The 17565-nt window shown below is 29.0% G+C and overlaps 1 protein-coding gene across 1 annotated transcript in view; it reads right to left on the reverse strand.

Moving 5' to 3' along the window:
• LOC111677307 (exostosin-1) overlaps nucleotides 1-2835 on the reverse strand; it is a 74699-nt gene extending 71864 nt beyond the window's left edge. The window contains exon 1 of the mRNA XM_046953487.1: nucleotides 415-2835. Within this exon, the coding sequence (XP_046809443.1) occupies nucleotides 415-1271 (857 nt within the window). The 5' untranslated portion in view covers nucleotides 1272-2835. The remainder of the gene's footprint in view (nucleotides 1-414) is intronic.
• Between the last annotated feature and the right edge of the window lie 14730 nt (nucleotides 2836-17565).

Below are 17565 nucleotides of genomic sequence, written 5' to 3' on the forward strand. Positions count from 1 at the left end.
ATAATCACCGAAGAGAAGACAATTTTTTTAAATTTATCTTTCCGTATCCTTGAGAATTTCCAATATATTTTTCTAAAACAAATATATGTTGAAACTTTATGTACTCTTTACCACATACATATGTATATACTTTTTGTACCTATAGCTTCATACTTAAGATGAAACAAGGAATTTTTATTCTAATAATCAAGAAACCATTTCTTTAAAAAAAGGCAATCAAATTTTGTTAAATACTGGACTTTTCTTTTTCTACTTGAATAACATTAATACCTGTGACATTAGACATGGTATACAGAAACTGAATACTCAGTTTCCCGTTTTCTGATCTCTTTTCTCTTTTAAAAGTCTTAATATTTTCTAGCGCAAAACTAAATAAACATAGTTTTTCACAAATAAAAAAATAAATAAACTTACCGTTTGCCTTTAAAAGCCAACAGATACTTTTTGTTTGATGGAAAATGCATGGACGATGCCAGACCTGTAGAACCGGCGCGTAACGGAAATTGCTTATGAAACAATGGAATGCTTATATCGAAACCTGGTCGCATCTGTTGTACACTCATGCTGGCCTTCGCTAAAATCGCATCGCCCGTATCGAATCCAAGCGAATGTTCAACGTAGTCGGGCCATGTGCCCGAGTACAAATTAAATATAACATGATTACGACCGTTGTTCCAATGAGGTAGACGAGCCAAACGAGACGGTACATTACGCACGTAATCCTCTGATAGCGAATCGCGATCCAATGTATCGATGCCTAACACGAAAAGACAAGCCCGTTCCGGATCTGGCGTATAATAGCGTGACTCTTGTATGGCGGTAATGATCTTTTGGTAATTGGGAGAAATTGGTGGAGCAGCACCCAGTGAATTAAGCGGTTCGGGTGGATAGACATAAATAAGAAACTCATTATAGCATTTGCTAAAATCGAAACATGTTTCCATGCGACAGGAGTGTGCTGTCAACGATGTTGCTATTGCATTCGCAGGTGCTTGATCACCGGATGCTGGCAACTTTTCTGATCCCGTTCGTGATTTAGATATTTTTTCCGCCACTTCTGGGCCAATAGAGTGTAAATAGTCCTTTACCGCCTCATTAGAAAGATAACTGGGCAAATGATCCAGGGACTCGCTGTCACCTTCGACTGAAGCTGAAGATGAAGAACCGCGACGACGATGAGCTGCATTTTTCAGCCGGTAACCACCAAAATAACAGTACGCCAGAAATGCGCAGGATACAAACACTAGAATGTAACGTTTTTTAGCTTGCATTTTGTCCTTTTTTAATTTGTTTTAATTATTTTATTTAAATTCTTTCTACACTTTAGCTGTTATTATTACGTTTTCTTTTTTCTTTTATATTTGGTTTTGTTGTTGCACAGTTGTTCTAAATTAGGTGAGTTGTTGTGTGTTTGTTTATATGTTTGTAGGTGAGTGGTATTAAAAAGGTAAAGTTTCGATTCGTAATTGCTGTAGTAGGAGTAGCAGCTACAGAGTCAGTCGTTATATATTTTTGAGGAGTAGTAGTTGTAAAAATAGTTGTAGTGGTTGTAGGGTGGTGGTGAGGAGGTGCCAGTGAAGGTGGGACGAGTGCACATTAACACGGTTTTGAAGGGTTAACAACTATTTGTCACTGCTGCGTATGCGACAGGAGCCTGTCATTGGTTTGATTATGTTTTATTCTTGTTTTTTATTATAATTATTTTTGTTAAAACTATTTCATTTATTTTCTTTTTTTCTAAATATATTTCTTGTGAACAATTTATATTTTACTACTTGCGTCTAAGGGATGCCAAACATTTTGTGGCATCCGTAATATTTTCCAGCAATTAAAGAAAAGCAGGAAACTTCGGAAACATAGTTGTTGTGTTTTTTTGTATCTATTCCAAATATTGCACATTTTTTAACAAGATTTTTGTTTTTGTATTTAAACACTTTATTTTTCCAAGGAAAAAGAACATTGATGTACCTCCACCACTGAATATAATTTTCTTTGGTTTTTTCGCTTTCCTTAGCAGAAGAAGAAATTTCTATACTTTCGAAACATCTTCTTCTTCTGGTCGTTTAGTGGCGGCAGCAGCACTGGGGGCGTTAGCCCATAAACACAGATTTATTTTCTAACACTCTACTGGATGTTTGCTTGTTTTCAATACATTTTCTAAATTTAAACCATTTGATTCTGAATTACTTTTAACATAAATAATCATGAATTTTATTCAATTTGAATAAAATCTAACTTAAATTGATTCCACTTCTTATTTTTTTTTACTTTTTTCACAAATCACAAGCAAAACGACCGAATTTTAATAAACGAATAAAACAGAGAGCAGAACAAGAGCGTGAGAGTATTTGACAGTTGTCAATAAAATGTCAAGTAAAACATAAGAACACGGCGATGCCACACTAATACAAATCGAGGATTTATGGGATTTTTGACATTGGAAAATGTATTGAACATGCGCTATGAGAAATAGTTATTAACGCTACCGACATCTATTTGTCAAAACAAAACGAATTGTTTGTTAACTTAATAATTGTTGCTTGATATTTATAGCACTCTTTTCGTAATATACATAGTCAAAATTCATAGACTTGTTTTATTTGCACACTAGATGCCGCAGTATATAAAAAATATTAATTATATTTTCAAATTGCATTTATTTTTTCTTTGGAAAATTCTATACTTAAAAAAAATTAAATAGTTAGTTATGCAAAATTTTATTTTAAAAACTAACATCATTGGCACTCTATATTGTCGAAATATGTGTAAATTTTGATTTTATAAAAACGCGCTACCCGAACGAACTTTACGCTAACTACCATTTCTCTAGAAGTCTTATATGCAACTAACTCATTCTAATAGCAATTGTTGTTTCCTAATTGTAAATCACAAATTTCAATCCCAAATTCCATGCAGCTTATTCCCATAACGATTGGTATTATTTTATCACTCTGCTTTTACTCCAATTCGCTGGCTTTTCTTTCGTATATTCAACATACATACATACTACATATTTTCTTATCAGTTGTTTTACCTTGCTGTAAAAATGTTTGTAGTTATTTGTTTTTGTTTATGTTATTAAACTGTCAAGTAAAAAATAATATTGCCATACTCAATAAAATTTTGGTATTTACTGGAAAATTTTATTGAACATGCGCTATAATTAATTGATAACGCTACTGACATCTATTTGTCAAAACGATCCAGTGTTGCCAGAAGAATTTTAAATAATGTCACCAATCTTAGACTGAAAATCCCAAAAAAAACTCCCTATTTTTAAATTGAAATCCCCATGTTTTTCCAAAAAACAAAATCATTATTGAATACAGCTGAGACATGTTTTACAAATTGCGTTAACTGGTATTCAGTGTAAAATTAAATAATAAAAAGTGTCTTTGATAAGCGTACATTTAATTTTTAATGAAACATAGATGGCGCAATATAACATAATATTGTAAAATACATAAACTGTAAGCAGAGCATAGCAAGCATATAGATGTCTTTGATTTTCGAGAATGTCAAATCACATATGAAACAAGTATGAATGTATAGTCGGGCGTAGCCGATCATATGATACCCTACACCAGTCAGTATGTATGTTACAAATGGGGATTATTTAAAAAAATAAAGCATTTGTTTTTTAACTTTATTTCGGAATATTTTTATTATTTTTGGCAAAAAAAGAGATTTTTTACAAGAGGGCTCAAAGGGGAATAGGGCAAAATATGGCCCTATCCTTATAAATGTTGGTAGGGGGAGTTAAGTTTACTTCAATATTATTTATGTAGAATTTAAAAGTGTCATTAGTGTTTGTAAATGAATTTTGACCTTTAAGTCATTTTCTGAAGGGGAGTTTGTATGGAAGCTAGGGTCAAATGAAGCCCGATCATTACAAAAATCGGTAGATAGGTATGTTACAAACGATTTACCCACTTCTGAATGATTATTATTTCTGATGAAATTTCCGAAATTAAAAATCATTATCCCTCTTAACACCGTGGTTAAAATCAAAATTTTGAATATATTATGTTCATAAAAGAATTAGAGCATGATGTTAATTTGTTGATGGATATTGATGAAACTTCTTAGAAGTTATTTTTAGACATACAAATAATGCGATAAACCAAATTTGTTTTTAAACATGTTTTTTAGTGTTTATATGAATTAGTCTTGAATTAACCCCAAATACGACAGAGGATTAATTTATGAAATAGTTTGATTCCTGGAAATATTTTCGTGTAGTTTGTCAAAATGTGTTCATAATTAAATACAAAATATTTTGCTATTTTAAATGGAGAATTTGAATTTAACCCCGGTTTTTAGAGTGTTAATGATTTTTAATTTCGGATATAACGAAAATAATAAGAGAATTCCACGGACTTGGAAATAACAATCGCAATTTACTTGATCAAAATTAAGCAACAACTTGTAATAATATAATTTTTACTTAATTATTGACAGAACTGCCTTTTCCCGAAATCCTTTAACTTCACATCGCGGAAAAAATATGAGAGGAATTGAGCTTATTCTTTTTGTGTTAAATTCTTATATATATTCTCTATAACATCCAGTATAGAAAACGTTAATTTTTTAAAATTCATTTCACAAAATTTTTTAAAGTTTGAAAATGGAGACTAAACCGAGTAAGCGTTATCCAATTCGAACAAAAATTCGTTTATGAATCTATAAATATGTATATACATAATTTTTATACCCTTCACCTTCGTGAGAAGGTTATATGTAAGTTTGTCATTCCGTTTGTAATTTCTATAATATAATTTTCTGACCCCATAAAATATATACATGTATTCCGGATCCCTATAGGTAGCGGAGTTGATTAAGCCATGTCCGTCTGTCTCTCTGTCTGTCTGTGTGTTTGTTGAAATCAGTTTTTAAAGGACCCCAGATCGCTACTTAAAATCAGCAAAATCGGTTCATAAATACCGGAGATATGAGAAAAAATCTGAGAAAACCTCTGAAAATTTCATCAAAAATTGAGATTTTTTCATGCTCAGACAGAAATTAAAAAAAAAAAACAAAAACAATATACATACATAATCTTACGGTTAATTTTGTTATTGTACTCTTGTTTATAAAAACAAGGCAGACCGAGAGCAGCACTAGTGTGTTGTTATTGGCTAGAAATATGAAATTATGTAAGTGGAACTTTTTGGTACTTTTTCGTTTTTCAAAAAGTACTTTTTGAATTTTCTATAATATTGAACCTAGGAACATGAAATTAAGTATGTCGATTCGGAATTAGGTGAGAACACATAAAATGGAAATTTTTGGTACTTTTTCGTTTTTCAAAACGTTCTTTTTGAGTTTTCTATAATAATGAACCCAGGAACATGAAATTAAGTATGTTGAGTCAGAATTAGGTGAGAACCAAAAAAAGTGAACTTTTTGGTACATTTTCGTTTTTCAAAAGGTACTTTTTAAGTTTTCCATAATAATAAACTTAGAAACATGAAATTAAGTATGTAGAGCCCGGATTAGACGAGAACAAATCAATGGGAATTTTTTGGTACTTTTTCGTTCTGCAAAAAGTACTTTTTGAATTTTCTATAATATTGAACCTAGAAACATGAAATTAAGTATGTAGAGTCGTAAATAGGTGAGAACCGGAAAAAATCGTTTTTCTTGAGATAATATAACAGTTAGAGTCTTCGAATGTCGAGTGTCAATATGATTATTTAGGATAAAAAGTGGGCGGACTAGCGTTAAATTAAATACAAAAATTATTTTATCTTGGAAACTGTTACAGTTAGATTCTTAAAATTTTGCAGGAATAATTTTAACATCCATATAAATATTTTGGGTATTAAATTGGCAGACTGCCCAAGAGGGAGCGGCACCTCCCATATTAATTAGATACAAAAATTGTTTACCTGGGAAACTAATACAACTAAATTCTTAAAATTTTGCACGAAGAACTTTAATATTCATCTGAAAATTTTTAAGAAAAAAAGCGGACTTTCATCTGGGTGGGCTCCAACATGAATAAAATAGAAAAATTCGTATATCTCAGAAACTATTAGAGCGAGAGAATCTTTAAATTTTTCTTGAAGAATTTTAAAATTCATCTAAACATTTAGGGCCTTATGCAAAAACGATTATTAAAGTTAACAATGGTTTACTACACACTTTTTCCATATAAAAACATGTTTTAATAACCGTTGTTAACTTAATAATCGTTTTTGCATAAGGCGGTTAGAGTATAACGAGCGAACTTTCAATGGGGACTTGACATCTCCCATATGAATAAAACACAAAATATTGTTTATCTAGGAAAATATAGAAGTAGATTCATCAAATTTTGCATAAATTACTTTAATATTCATCTGAACATTTTGGGGGAAAAGGGCAGACTTTCATCTGGGGAACTTAAAGATCCTACATGAATTAAATAGAAAAAATAGTATACCTATGAAACTATTAGAGCTAGAATCTTAAAATTTTATATGAATAACTTTGACATTCATATGAACATTTAGAAAAAAACGGGCGGACTTTCAAAGGGGGCCTTGGCACCACATATATGAATTAAATACAAAATTTCGTATATCTTGAAAACTGTTAAGTAATTCAAATTTTTCATAGATAGAAAGAAATTGTCGAACTTGCAATAATTTGGTTGGCATCTCTCATATGTAACATATTGTTAAACTGGAAAACTATTGTGGTTGAAACTTTTAAAATCGTTAAGTGGGTAGTATAAATAAAAAAACCTACTTAACGATTTTGAAAATTCTAACCACAATAGTTTTCTATATTAACAATATGTTACATATGAGAGATGCCAAGTAAATAATTGAAAGTTCGCCAATTTCTATCTATCTATGAAAAATTTAAACTATCTAACAGTTTGCAAGATAAACGAAAGAAAAATGCCAAAAAAATCCCAAGGCATTAGAATAAGAATTATTCTTTAGGAATAAAAGTATATATTAAATTTTAGCAAGTAAGAAATAAATAGATCATTAATGTATTATTTGAAAATTTAAATTAAATACATTGTCATCAAGAGAAATTATAATAAACATTTAAAAAAATTATGTTTTAGTGCGAATTTAATAAATATTTTTTTTGATTATAATGCATTTAATTTCGATTGGGGCAGCGAATGGCAACGGATATTAGCTAGTTTATAATATTTCTCAAAATGTCCTCTTCCAACTAAATATAAGTATATTTACAAGATTTATATGCATTTCGGTTAACCGGTTTTTATTGGCCAATTTTCGGTTAACTGAAAACTGGTTTCTCCAAAAGTTGGAGAACAATTAGAATTTATTAAATTTAAAAACTTATGACTAGAGTAGTTAATGTAAAAATATTTTAAAACCTCTCAGTTGTTGTGACCTATTTGAACATTTTTGAAAGACTTTTTAATTTAGATTTTTTCCTTCAAAACAATATAAATCTTCCCTTACAGCTGAAAATTAATATTATTCAACTTTCGCAAATGTATTGTTGTACTGACCTAAAAATCTACTTAAACCTAGAAATATAGAAATCTGTACGTGCAAGTATTGTTTAAGAAAAAACGGAAATGCAGTCATTTTTATGCGGAAAATGATTAAATTAATAAAGTAATATTTATAAAAGAATCTAACTACACACATTCCTCCATGTTAATGTGTTTAAGGTGTCTGTAACATGAATGCTAAAAAAAGTATTTAATATTTATTTGTGTTTTCAAGCTTTATTGGAAATATTAGACTTTTACCAAAAATCTACAAAGTAAAGTTTTTGTTAAGTAATTTGTTATATATATGTTTTGATTCTAGCGTTTCATTTATATTTTCTACATACATGTAAAAGCAGCTCCTACAGACATTTTTCAATTGCCTATGTTTCAATCGTTGTTTTTTAATTGATTATTTATTAGGGGCACTTCACACGATCACACTTTACGTACGACAAGTCTAATGAAAAAGTAAAATGAAATTCCATCCGTATCACAAAAAAAAGGGAATAAAAGTCGTTTGATTTAGGCTTCTATAGTTAAAACGAAAAGTCGACTTTTCGACTTTTTTCATTTAGTTAAAAGTCGACTTTTAGACTTTTCGACTATAAGTATTCTATAAATAGTCGACTTTTCGACTTATTTCGACTTTTTTCGACTATTTTTTTACTTTTTCCGACTATTTTTTTTTAATTTTTTCCGACTATTTTTTTATTTTTTTTCCGACTATTTTTTTTACTTTTTTCGAGGTTTTCCAACTAATTTAGAGTTTTTGACTTTTTTACACTTTTTTAAAATTTTCGACTATTTTTGACTTGTTTTTACAATTTTCGACTTTTCGACATTTTTCGATTTTTTCGACTTTTTGACTATTTTCGACTTTTTTCCGACTATTTTTTGACTTATTTCGAGTTTTTCCGACTATATCGAGATTTTTACATTTTTTTACACTTTTTTAAAATTTTCGACTATTTTTGACTTGTTTATAAAATTTTCGAGTTTTCGACCTTTTCCTAATTTTTTTCGACTTTTTCCGACTTTTCGATTATCTTCGACTTTTTTCGACTTATCGACCTTTTTCGACTTTTATTAACAAAGTCGACTTTTCGATTTTTTTTATAGACGATAGTCGTGTTATCGACATTTTTGGAACAAAATAGTCGACTTCGACTTTTATTGACAAAAAGTCGATTGTTCGATTATTCGAAAGTCTATTTATAGAACCCTAGTTAGATTTATATTTTTCGTGTTTACACGATTGGTATTAGAGGTGCTATTAGACGACATGTATTTTACATAAGTACTGTCAAAATTTCCATCTGTAAAAGTTGAATATATCGTCTGATACATATGAAACATTGCATATGTAAAATACATGTGGAAATACATATGTAATATTTTCGAGAGCGAGTTCTATTTTCGTGTAATATTTTTGAATTTTTAATAAACTAATTTATAATTTTAACAATTTTACGCATTAAAAAGACAGCTTTAATTACATTCATAGGTTATGTCATATGGAAAAACACAGGCTGGTGTGATAGCAAAAATTATGAATTGTATGTAAAATAAAAATTTTGACATACATTCGGAATTACATATGGATAAAAAAGTGACAGTACATATATATGTAAAAAACATGTCGTCTAATAGCACCTTAAACAATAAAAAAGTAAAGTGAAAGGAAACAGCTGTTTCACATTTTTATATGTGTTTACATAAAAATACATCCCTGATCTAATGCGACCTGCTTGTTTTTTGAATCATTTCAAAAAATGAAGAGAGCCACACGACTGTCAAATTTTCCATCTGTATTCTCTCTCAATGTGTGATGGTTTTATTACATATTGCGTTTAGACGATCCCATCCGTACTCTTCTACACAAAATTTTGATAGATCATATTGTTGACCATACAATTTTTTGCATTTTTCGAAAATGTTTTGGTTCTAGTTTCTTATATACATATAAGTTCTAATTTTTATCATTGGTATAAGAAATTTTTAATACAATAACAATTTAAATTTTTAAATATTTAAAACTTACACACATATGTATATGTATTTATGTACATATCTTGTATACAACAATCCATAACCATAAATATGTTCTAAATAAAGAGTTCTAGGCACTTAAAATAAACAGTAAAAAACTCAAAATATGCTCCTAAAATTTTAAATATATGCTCAAAGATTAATTTTCTTTCTTTTTATTTTTTAACATTGAAAAGCTCAACAAGACTGAAAACATAAATTAATATTTATTATATAATGTCATATTTCATGCCATTCTTTCACTTACAGTTAATCTCAAAAATAAGTATACAGAAATACTGACAATTGGTTTTATTTAAAAAAAGGATATTTTATCAAAAATCAAAAAAGTAACATATTTTTTATTAAAAACAATTATGATAATTATTATTCACTACTTTTTTCGGGTTATTTTGGTTCCTTGAGTTCTCATTTAAGGTGTAGTTAAATAGGTACAAAATTTACGCCACAAAAGTATGTATACAGATAATTTCAATGTGTATTTGGCTTAATAATATTAACAAAATTCATGAAAATTTTACCTGTTTGAATGTAATTATTTTCTAATAAAATATTCTGTACACTATAACATGGAAAAAATTCACTTTTTGTTCCGAAAAATTGAAATTTTTGGTAATTGATCTGAATATTATTTATGGGAGCATTTTTTCCTATTTAAGAACATTAAACCCCCGGAGTTTTGGATCGGGTATTCAATGATATCCCTCGTTTGTTCATTATGATGCATTGGAAGACGATATTTTAACTTTTAAATTAATTGTTTCTTTACAATAATTACAATCCATTGCGGAACATTGCCGTTTTAACATAGTATAGCGTTCATATTCGATATTTAACGGCGATTTCCTAAAATTTATATCTTAAAATGCGATATTAATAATATTTGCACTAGTATCCATTAATTAAAACAAGTTTTTTGGTTCCAATCATCCATTACACACTCCTAAATACTACCAATTATCGTCGAATGGTGACCATGTCAATAACTTACACTACATATCGGTTCTGAAATTGATTATTGTCCAAAATAGTATAATTTTTAAATTAAATCAGGCTCAATTGGTGGTATGAATACGAATTGAACAATTTTGAACTCGGATACATCTTGATTTGTTGCTAGAACAAATAAAATGTCCGATCCATAAAACATGGTTATTGTATCGAGTATATCAAGATATGATTGGTAGCATTATTGTATGCTTTGGAAATCGGAGTATTTGGAAAACTTGTTTAAATTAAGGAAAATATATATAATTATCCATATTTTAAAGTTTATGTTGTAAGTCTTAAGAAATCGGAGTTAAATTTCGGGTTTTTAAGAATGTACTGTGTTTAAAATGGCCAAATCCATGCATATAACATTAATTTCGAAATAACAACTTTTTTCAAATGTTAAAAATTCTATTTCCAATGCATCATTTGGAGGGTTAAATGACCAACAGATCCACTATCCGGGGTCTAAAGTGAAAAAAAATCGTAGAAATGAGAAAAAAAACTGTTCTACTAATTAATTCCGGAGACAATCGTCCCAAATTTCAAGATTTCGGAACTAAAAGTAGATTTTTTTCCAAGTTATTGTGTAAAAAATATTTTATTAAAAAGTAATTATATTTATACAAGTAAAATTTTCATAAATTTTGTTAATATCATTAAACCAAATATAACTGAAATGATCTGTATACTTACTTTTGTGACGTAAATTTTGCACCTTTTTAACTTTAGCTTAAATGAGAACTCAAAGAAACAAAATATGAGGAAAAAATGGAGTGAATAATAATTATCATAATTGTTTTTAATAAATAAATATGTTACTTTCTTGTTTTTTGAAAAAAATAATATGTTTTTTTTTTTAAATAAAACCAATCGTCAGTATTTCTGTATTTTTGTGATTAACTGTATATTCAAAGATTGTAAACTGACATTAAAATCGATTTTGTCACATATTTTTATTATTATTTTTAATATTATTCAAATTTTACGAACGAAAATGAAAAATTTTAAATTTCTTTAAAATTAATTTAAAATATTAAATAAAAAATGTTTTTTTAAGTTTACAAATATAAAAAACTTGAGCGATAAACATATATGCACCAAAAGAGTAAAATATGATCTAAAAACTCGAAAATATGTCTTAAATATGCTACAAAAGTCAAATCATGCTAAATTATGCTTTTATGCTTATGGACTCATGGAAAATATATTTACTCGTTTCAGACAAATTTGCGAATTTTGGCATCGATTTGAAAGAGCATATTTTTGCATATTTTACCCATAAAATCGTAATATCGCATTATTTTACTTCTGTAGCATATTAAAGGCATATTTTCCAGTTTTAAGAGCAAATTTAAGAAAAATTAAGCCTGGAGTCCGGAGTAAGCTAGAACATATTAAAGAAGACTTTTTGGTAATGAATTTAGAATTTATCTGAGTTTTTGATTAAGCGACATAATAATAATCTTTACAAGTATCGTTCAAATTGGAAAAAATTATACAAACCTCTATGTCACCTTTATGTATTTACATATATGCATACATTAGATCGACTCACAAAAATGGTGATTGAGTTACCATTCCCAAAATATGTATTCGTTGTTATGTCATATGATGTTACTGAAATATTTTGGGTTTAGGTTTGTCCACTCGTAAGCTGGACAATTTTTAAGAAAGTATTGTAAGGGAGACAGGACTTTTTATGTTTAATTCAAAATGCTACCCAGTCTCAAAAGATCTTTGTATTGTTATTAGTGTTTATAAAAAACCGACTTTTAAAGAAACCGGTTGGTCGGTTTACGGAAAACAAAAAACCGGTTAACCGAAATGTATGGAAATCTTTCTGAAAAATATTGCGAAATTTTATGAATTGCTGAAAAATATACTTTTTAGTGTAGATATGTACAGCTATATATCATAAGAAAGCAATTATACAGATCTAAAGTTGCAATTGATTAGTTAAGTTAGGTTTCACCAAATATTTCAATGGCCTTTCGTGAGCAGGACCGATTATAAACTTTCATTTTTCAGTTTTTCTTTTGAAAATATACAATGTATGGTAACATTTAAAACAGCTCCTAAAACGTTAGACACGTTATTTTAATCCTTTTACGGTATCCAAATCTTAAATTTTTGGAATATGAGAATTATGATGAGACGGGTATTTATGATTATTTAATTAATTATTATTAATACATTATTGGGCGCGGACTTAAACCCCATTTCAAATATAAATTGTTTCAAAACAAAAGTAAAATTAAAAAAAAAATACTCAAAACGCTTTTATAAATTTGGTTCAGTTCATGAACGGCCATCACCAAACTTAGAATATTTAGAGAATCATCATAAAACAAAGCAAGGTAGATAATGAGAGGGGTAACAAAAACATATTTTCGCTTCCATACATTCGGGTTAATGCACATATGTAATATATAGGGAATATCATGTCAAGTGACCAAACTCAAAAAATCGATTTTGACGAAATTTACACAAACGTTAGTAGATAGTGGGTCATACACAAATTTTCAGCTCTAAACAAAAAATTAATTAAAAAAATAAAAAAAAATTTTTGTAAAGAATGAAGAAATAGCTATCTGAACTCCTTTGAACAATTTTTGCTAGGAACAATAGGTGAGAAGTTAAACACATTTGAATAAAACCCTCTAAGTCCGGTAGTTTTTAACCGATAAAGTTGAAAATTCGTGTCTGGCCCACCATCCCATAGTACTTACCTTGGCGATTTCTTCCAAATCGGAAGACATCGATTTTTAAAGTTCGATAACTTTACACGAAATTCTCCATATGTATGTATATGTACATATATTGTACAATATTTTTGTATGTAAGTTTATAGGTATAAAAGGCTTAAAACTAAATTCAAAAAAAGAATTGTAAACAATTGTTTGCAGTTCACAAATGCTTTCATTTAGTTGTATCAACAATGAACTTGTTTTACAAAACAAAAATTTTAAATGTGATGAAAGTATGTAATCATCCGCAATGGGTTGAAACGAGTAATTTTACTCGTTTCCTTCCAGGTAAATATCTTTGTACTTTATATTTTTATGATTTAATATGAAACATTAAAATAGAATTTCTATGATATTTTTACTTCAGATATATGTATGTCAATGAAAACTTGACAAACTTTAAAAATTGTCATGGAAACATGATGTTTCTTTACGATGTATTCTAGACTACTCAAAAACATTCATTAATTAACTCTAAAAGTTGCTACCACAAAACCAGAAATCGGGTGAAACATTTTTGTTATGACATCCCAGCAAAAATAAAAGCATTCAGTTTTTTTATCTTCTGTGGAAATGATGTTTATTGACTTCCAAATCAAAAATATTTTTTTTATGTCACTTCCTAATAACTTCCAAAAATAACATAAAAATTACTTCCATGTTGGACATTTAAGCTAAGGGGAAAATATACAAAAGATTGTTATCGTGACTCACATAGGTTGTACGTATATTAGAGTCATAACCAACTAGATTTTTCTCTCGCTCTCTGTAAATAAATAAATGTTACAGTCCTATTGTATACACAAGTCTCATATAAATTACTTAGATATGTATGTTATAAAAACACCAAGAAATGAGCTTCTAAGCTAAATACCAACCACAAAACAGACCGTTACACAGACTGTTAGACGGACACAGACAATTCATCCAAAAACTTTTTATAAATGGGATAGTATTAAGGAACTAAGGAAAAAAAATATGTATATCAACATATTGTGCATTTGTGGTGTGAAATTGGGCTCAACATTTTGTGGCAACAATTTCAACTACATGAAATCACATTTGTAAACAAAGATACAATTTTAAAGAACATAGAAACATACATATGTATATACATTAGGATGGCTCCAAAATGCTTTTGATATGACAAAAATAAAATTTAGTTTATTGTATGATACCATTTTTAAAATTATTTGTTATTCCCTACACCACAATAGTGGGGAGGGTGATGTTTGGGTGATGATGCTGATGTTTGTAACACACAAAAATATTGGCTCAATACCCACCTTAAAGTATACCGATCGATTCAGAATCATTTTTTGAGTCGATTAAGACATGTCCGTCCGTCTGGCTGTCCATGTAAACCTTGTGCGCAAGGAACAGGCCGCAATTTTCAAGATAATTTAATGAAATTTGGACCAAGCAAATTTAAAATACCTTCCGAACTACTGTGGTTTTAAAAATTTAATTAAACTACATATGTAAAATTGTATTTCATAGAACCTAGTATTTTGTTGTTAAATCGAAATTTGTTGATATTTATTTTAAAAAATTATAGACGGTAATTGTTATTATTTTTATTTAAAAAAAATTAAAAATTGTATTTGGTTTGTATTTCATTTCTAAGAAAATAAAAAATGCAAATAACACACAAATAAAATCAGGCAATACTTTTTATTTTTTAGAATTAATTATAAAACTCGCTATGCTATACTTACCTTTAAAACACTGTAAAAATTATCGGGTTTAAACAGAGATCAATAAAAAAATTGGTAAAATTTGCAAAAATAAGATTTGAAAATTGGAAAATTAAAATTCTTTAGTTGATTTTTATTCTTTGTTTTGAAAAATAAAAATCATTAATTGATTTATATTTTTTATTTGAATAAATAAAAATTACTGACCCAGGAAAAATTTTAGAACTTGTTCTAAAAACTACTAGTTCAAGAACGAGTGAAAACAGAACCACTTCAGATTCTTAAACAACAGCCTTGGAACTAGTAGTGTCGCCATTACTTCTGGAACCCGTTCTTTAGAATATTGTTGTGGTTCTTAAATACTTCTACATAGTTTTCAAGGAACTAGTTGTTTGAAACTAGTTATACATTACTACTGCACTAGTTCAATGGAACGAATACTAGTTCCGAAACAACATCTTGGAATCAATTGAAAAAATGTCAAAAAAAATTAAAATTTATAAATTTATTTTTAACGAAATAGAAAACGCGTTCAAATGTATATTTTTGCATTAAACTGAACTACAAGATATTAAAGAGATCCCTAATTGAATGACACCGAAAGAAGGGAAAGTTAGCTGCTTGTAACATATATTCCTACAAAAAATATTTAAAATATTAGAGGTGCGAAAGAATTATATTAAATTTTACTTAAGAAATTTATATGAATATAAGTTTTGTAAATAACATTAGTTCAATAGTAAAAATTCCTCAACAGTTTCTAAAAATTGCTCCTAATCTTAATATTTTGAAACAAAAGCGCTAGAAAAGAAATATTTGTTTATATGTTCTCTAAAGCTTCCCTGGAACTAGTTCGGAGGTTGGCAAATTCAAACAAAAATCATTGATTAAAGATCTAGTTCCAGAAGCGTTCTAAAGAACGAGTGTCGACTCCATAACGAACTAGTTCCGAAGGTGACAATTTCGAACAAAAATCATTGGTCTCAACGCAAAAGTAGAACGAGTTCAGGCGAAAATCATGTGTTCTAGAACTAGTTGTAGAACTAATAAAATTTTTCCTGGGGAGTGAGTATTATTAAATTTGGCTATACACTATAATATTCAGTAAAACGACATGTCAAAATTTTCGGATAAAATTAAAATATTAATATGTAAATACAAAATGTAATTAAACTTACTAATAATCAGATGAAAAATTGAAAATCGTATGATTCTGTTAATTTTTTGAAAAAAAAAACAATGGAATCAGAGAAGAATTATTAGATATAACTATATGTTCAGAAGAGCTTTTAAACGAAATTCAGGATTGGAGAGTTTCGGACGAGCACTCCTTTTCTGATCATCGGTACATAAGATTCAAAATACTAAGGCCACCACCAAAGCTGATAGAGTTTCGGAAAAAGTCTAAAACTAATTGGACAATGTTCGGGACCTTACTAAAGAACCGTTTAGGTCAAGACACTTCTCAATGTCGAAATAAAGAGGATATAGATGCCATAGTGGTAACGTTCACAAGTGCACTGGTTGAATCGTTCGAGGACAGCTGCCCTCTGCGAGAGCGGAGATCTGCCCAGGAAAACCCCTGGGTAACTGGGGAGATCTGAAACCTTGGGAAGCAAACTATTTAACCGGGGACGGCGTATTTTTTTACTTACATATATTCTTTTTTTCTTTTTCCTCATTTTTATATTTTCTTTTTCCTTTCCCTTTTCATTGTTAATTTTTTATAAAACAAAGCCGGCTTCACACGATCACACAAGTAATAAGATCTTTAAAAATTTTGTGAGGAAGAGTTCGGATGGGATCGTTTAAACGCAATATGTAATGAAACCATCACACATTTAGACAGCCGAGCAATACGACTTTTGAAATGATTAAAAAAACAAGCGAGTCGCATTTAATCAGGGATGCAATTTTATGCAAACACATAATATTATACCAAATGTACACGATCTTTATACTGTGAGAGCAGAATATAAATAAAGCAACTATCAAAATTTAGAGCGTCTGACAAAAGCAAAGCCGAACCCCCTTCTTCTTTTTACCTTTTACCTACAAGCTCGTATGGCATGACTGGTGTCTCTGCCCCAAAAGGCATAGTCTAAAGCCAGTCTAAGAAAACCCGGTTAAACTGGTAACGTTTATTATAGGGTTCTATGGCAACTCCAATGAAAATTGCACTTTGGAAGCTATGTATACAATAGAAAGAGATGTGTAAACCTATGTCATTTGAAATTTAATGGTTTCAACAAAGAGGAAAGAAATAAGACTGGTCAATATTTAAATATAAAGGAGACATTTTATATACACGGATACATGCATGAAGAGAAGCATCTATCTAAACTTGCTTTGCAAAATCGGAGAAGAATTGCTGAAGATCGAAGAGCATCTATTTTAGGTACAAATATTTACTAATATAAATATGTTAGGCCTTATACAAAATAATTAACTAACGAGCTGCTATATATCTCTTATGGAAATTTACACACAAAAAAGTTAGTAGCAAGGTTGTTAGTACATACTCTGAAAATAAACCATGCTCATCTTTTCAAAAAAATTCGTAACTTCTAATTTCGTAATATGTATTTACAAAAATTTCGTGTAT

The sequence above is a fragment of the Lucilia cuprina genome, chromosome 6, assembly GCF_022045245.1.
Source record: "Lucilia cuprina isolate Lc7/37 chromosome 6, ASM2204524v1, whole genome shotgun sequence".
Lineage (NCBI taxonomy): Eukaryota > Metazoa > Arthropoda > Insecta > Diptera > Calliphoridae > Lucilia > Lucilia cuprina.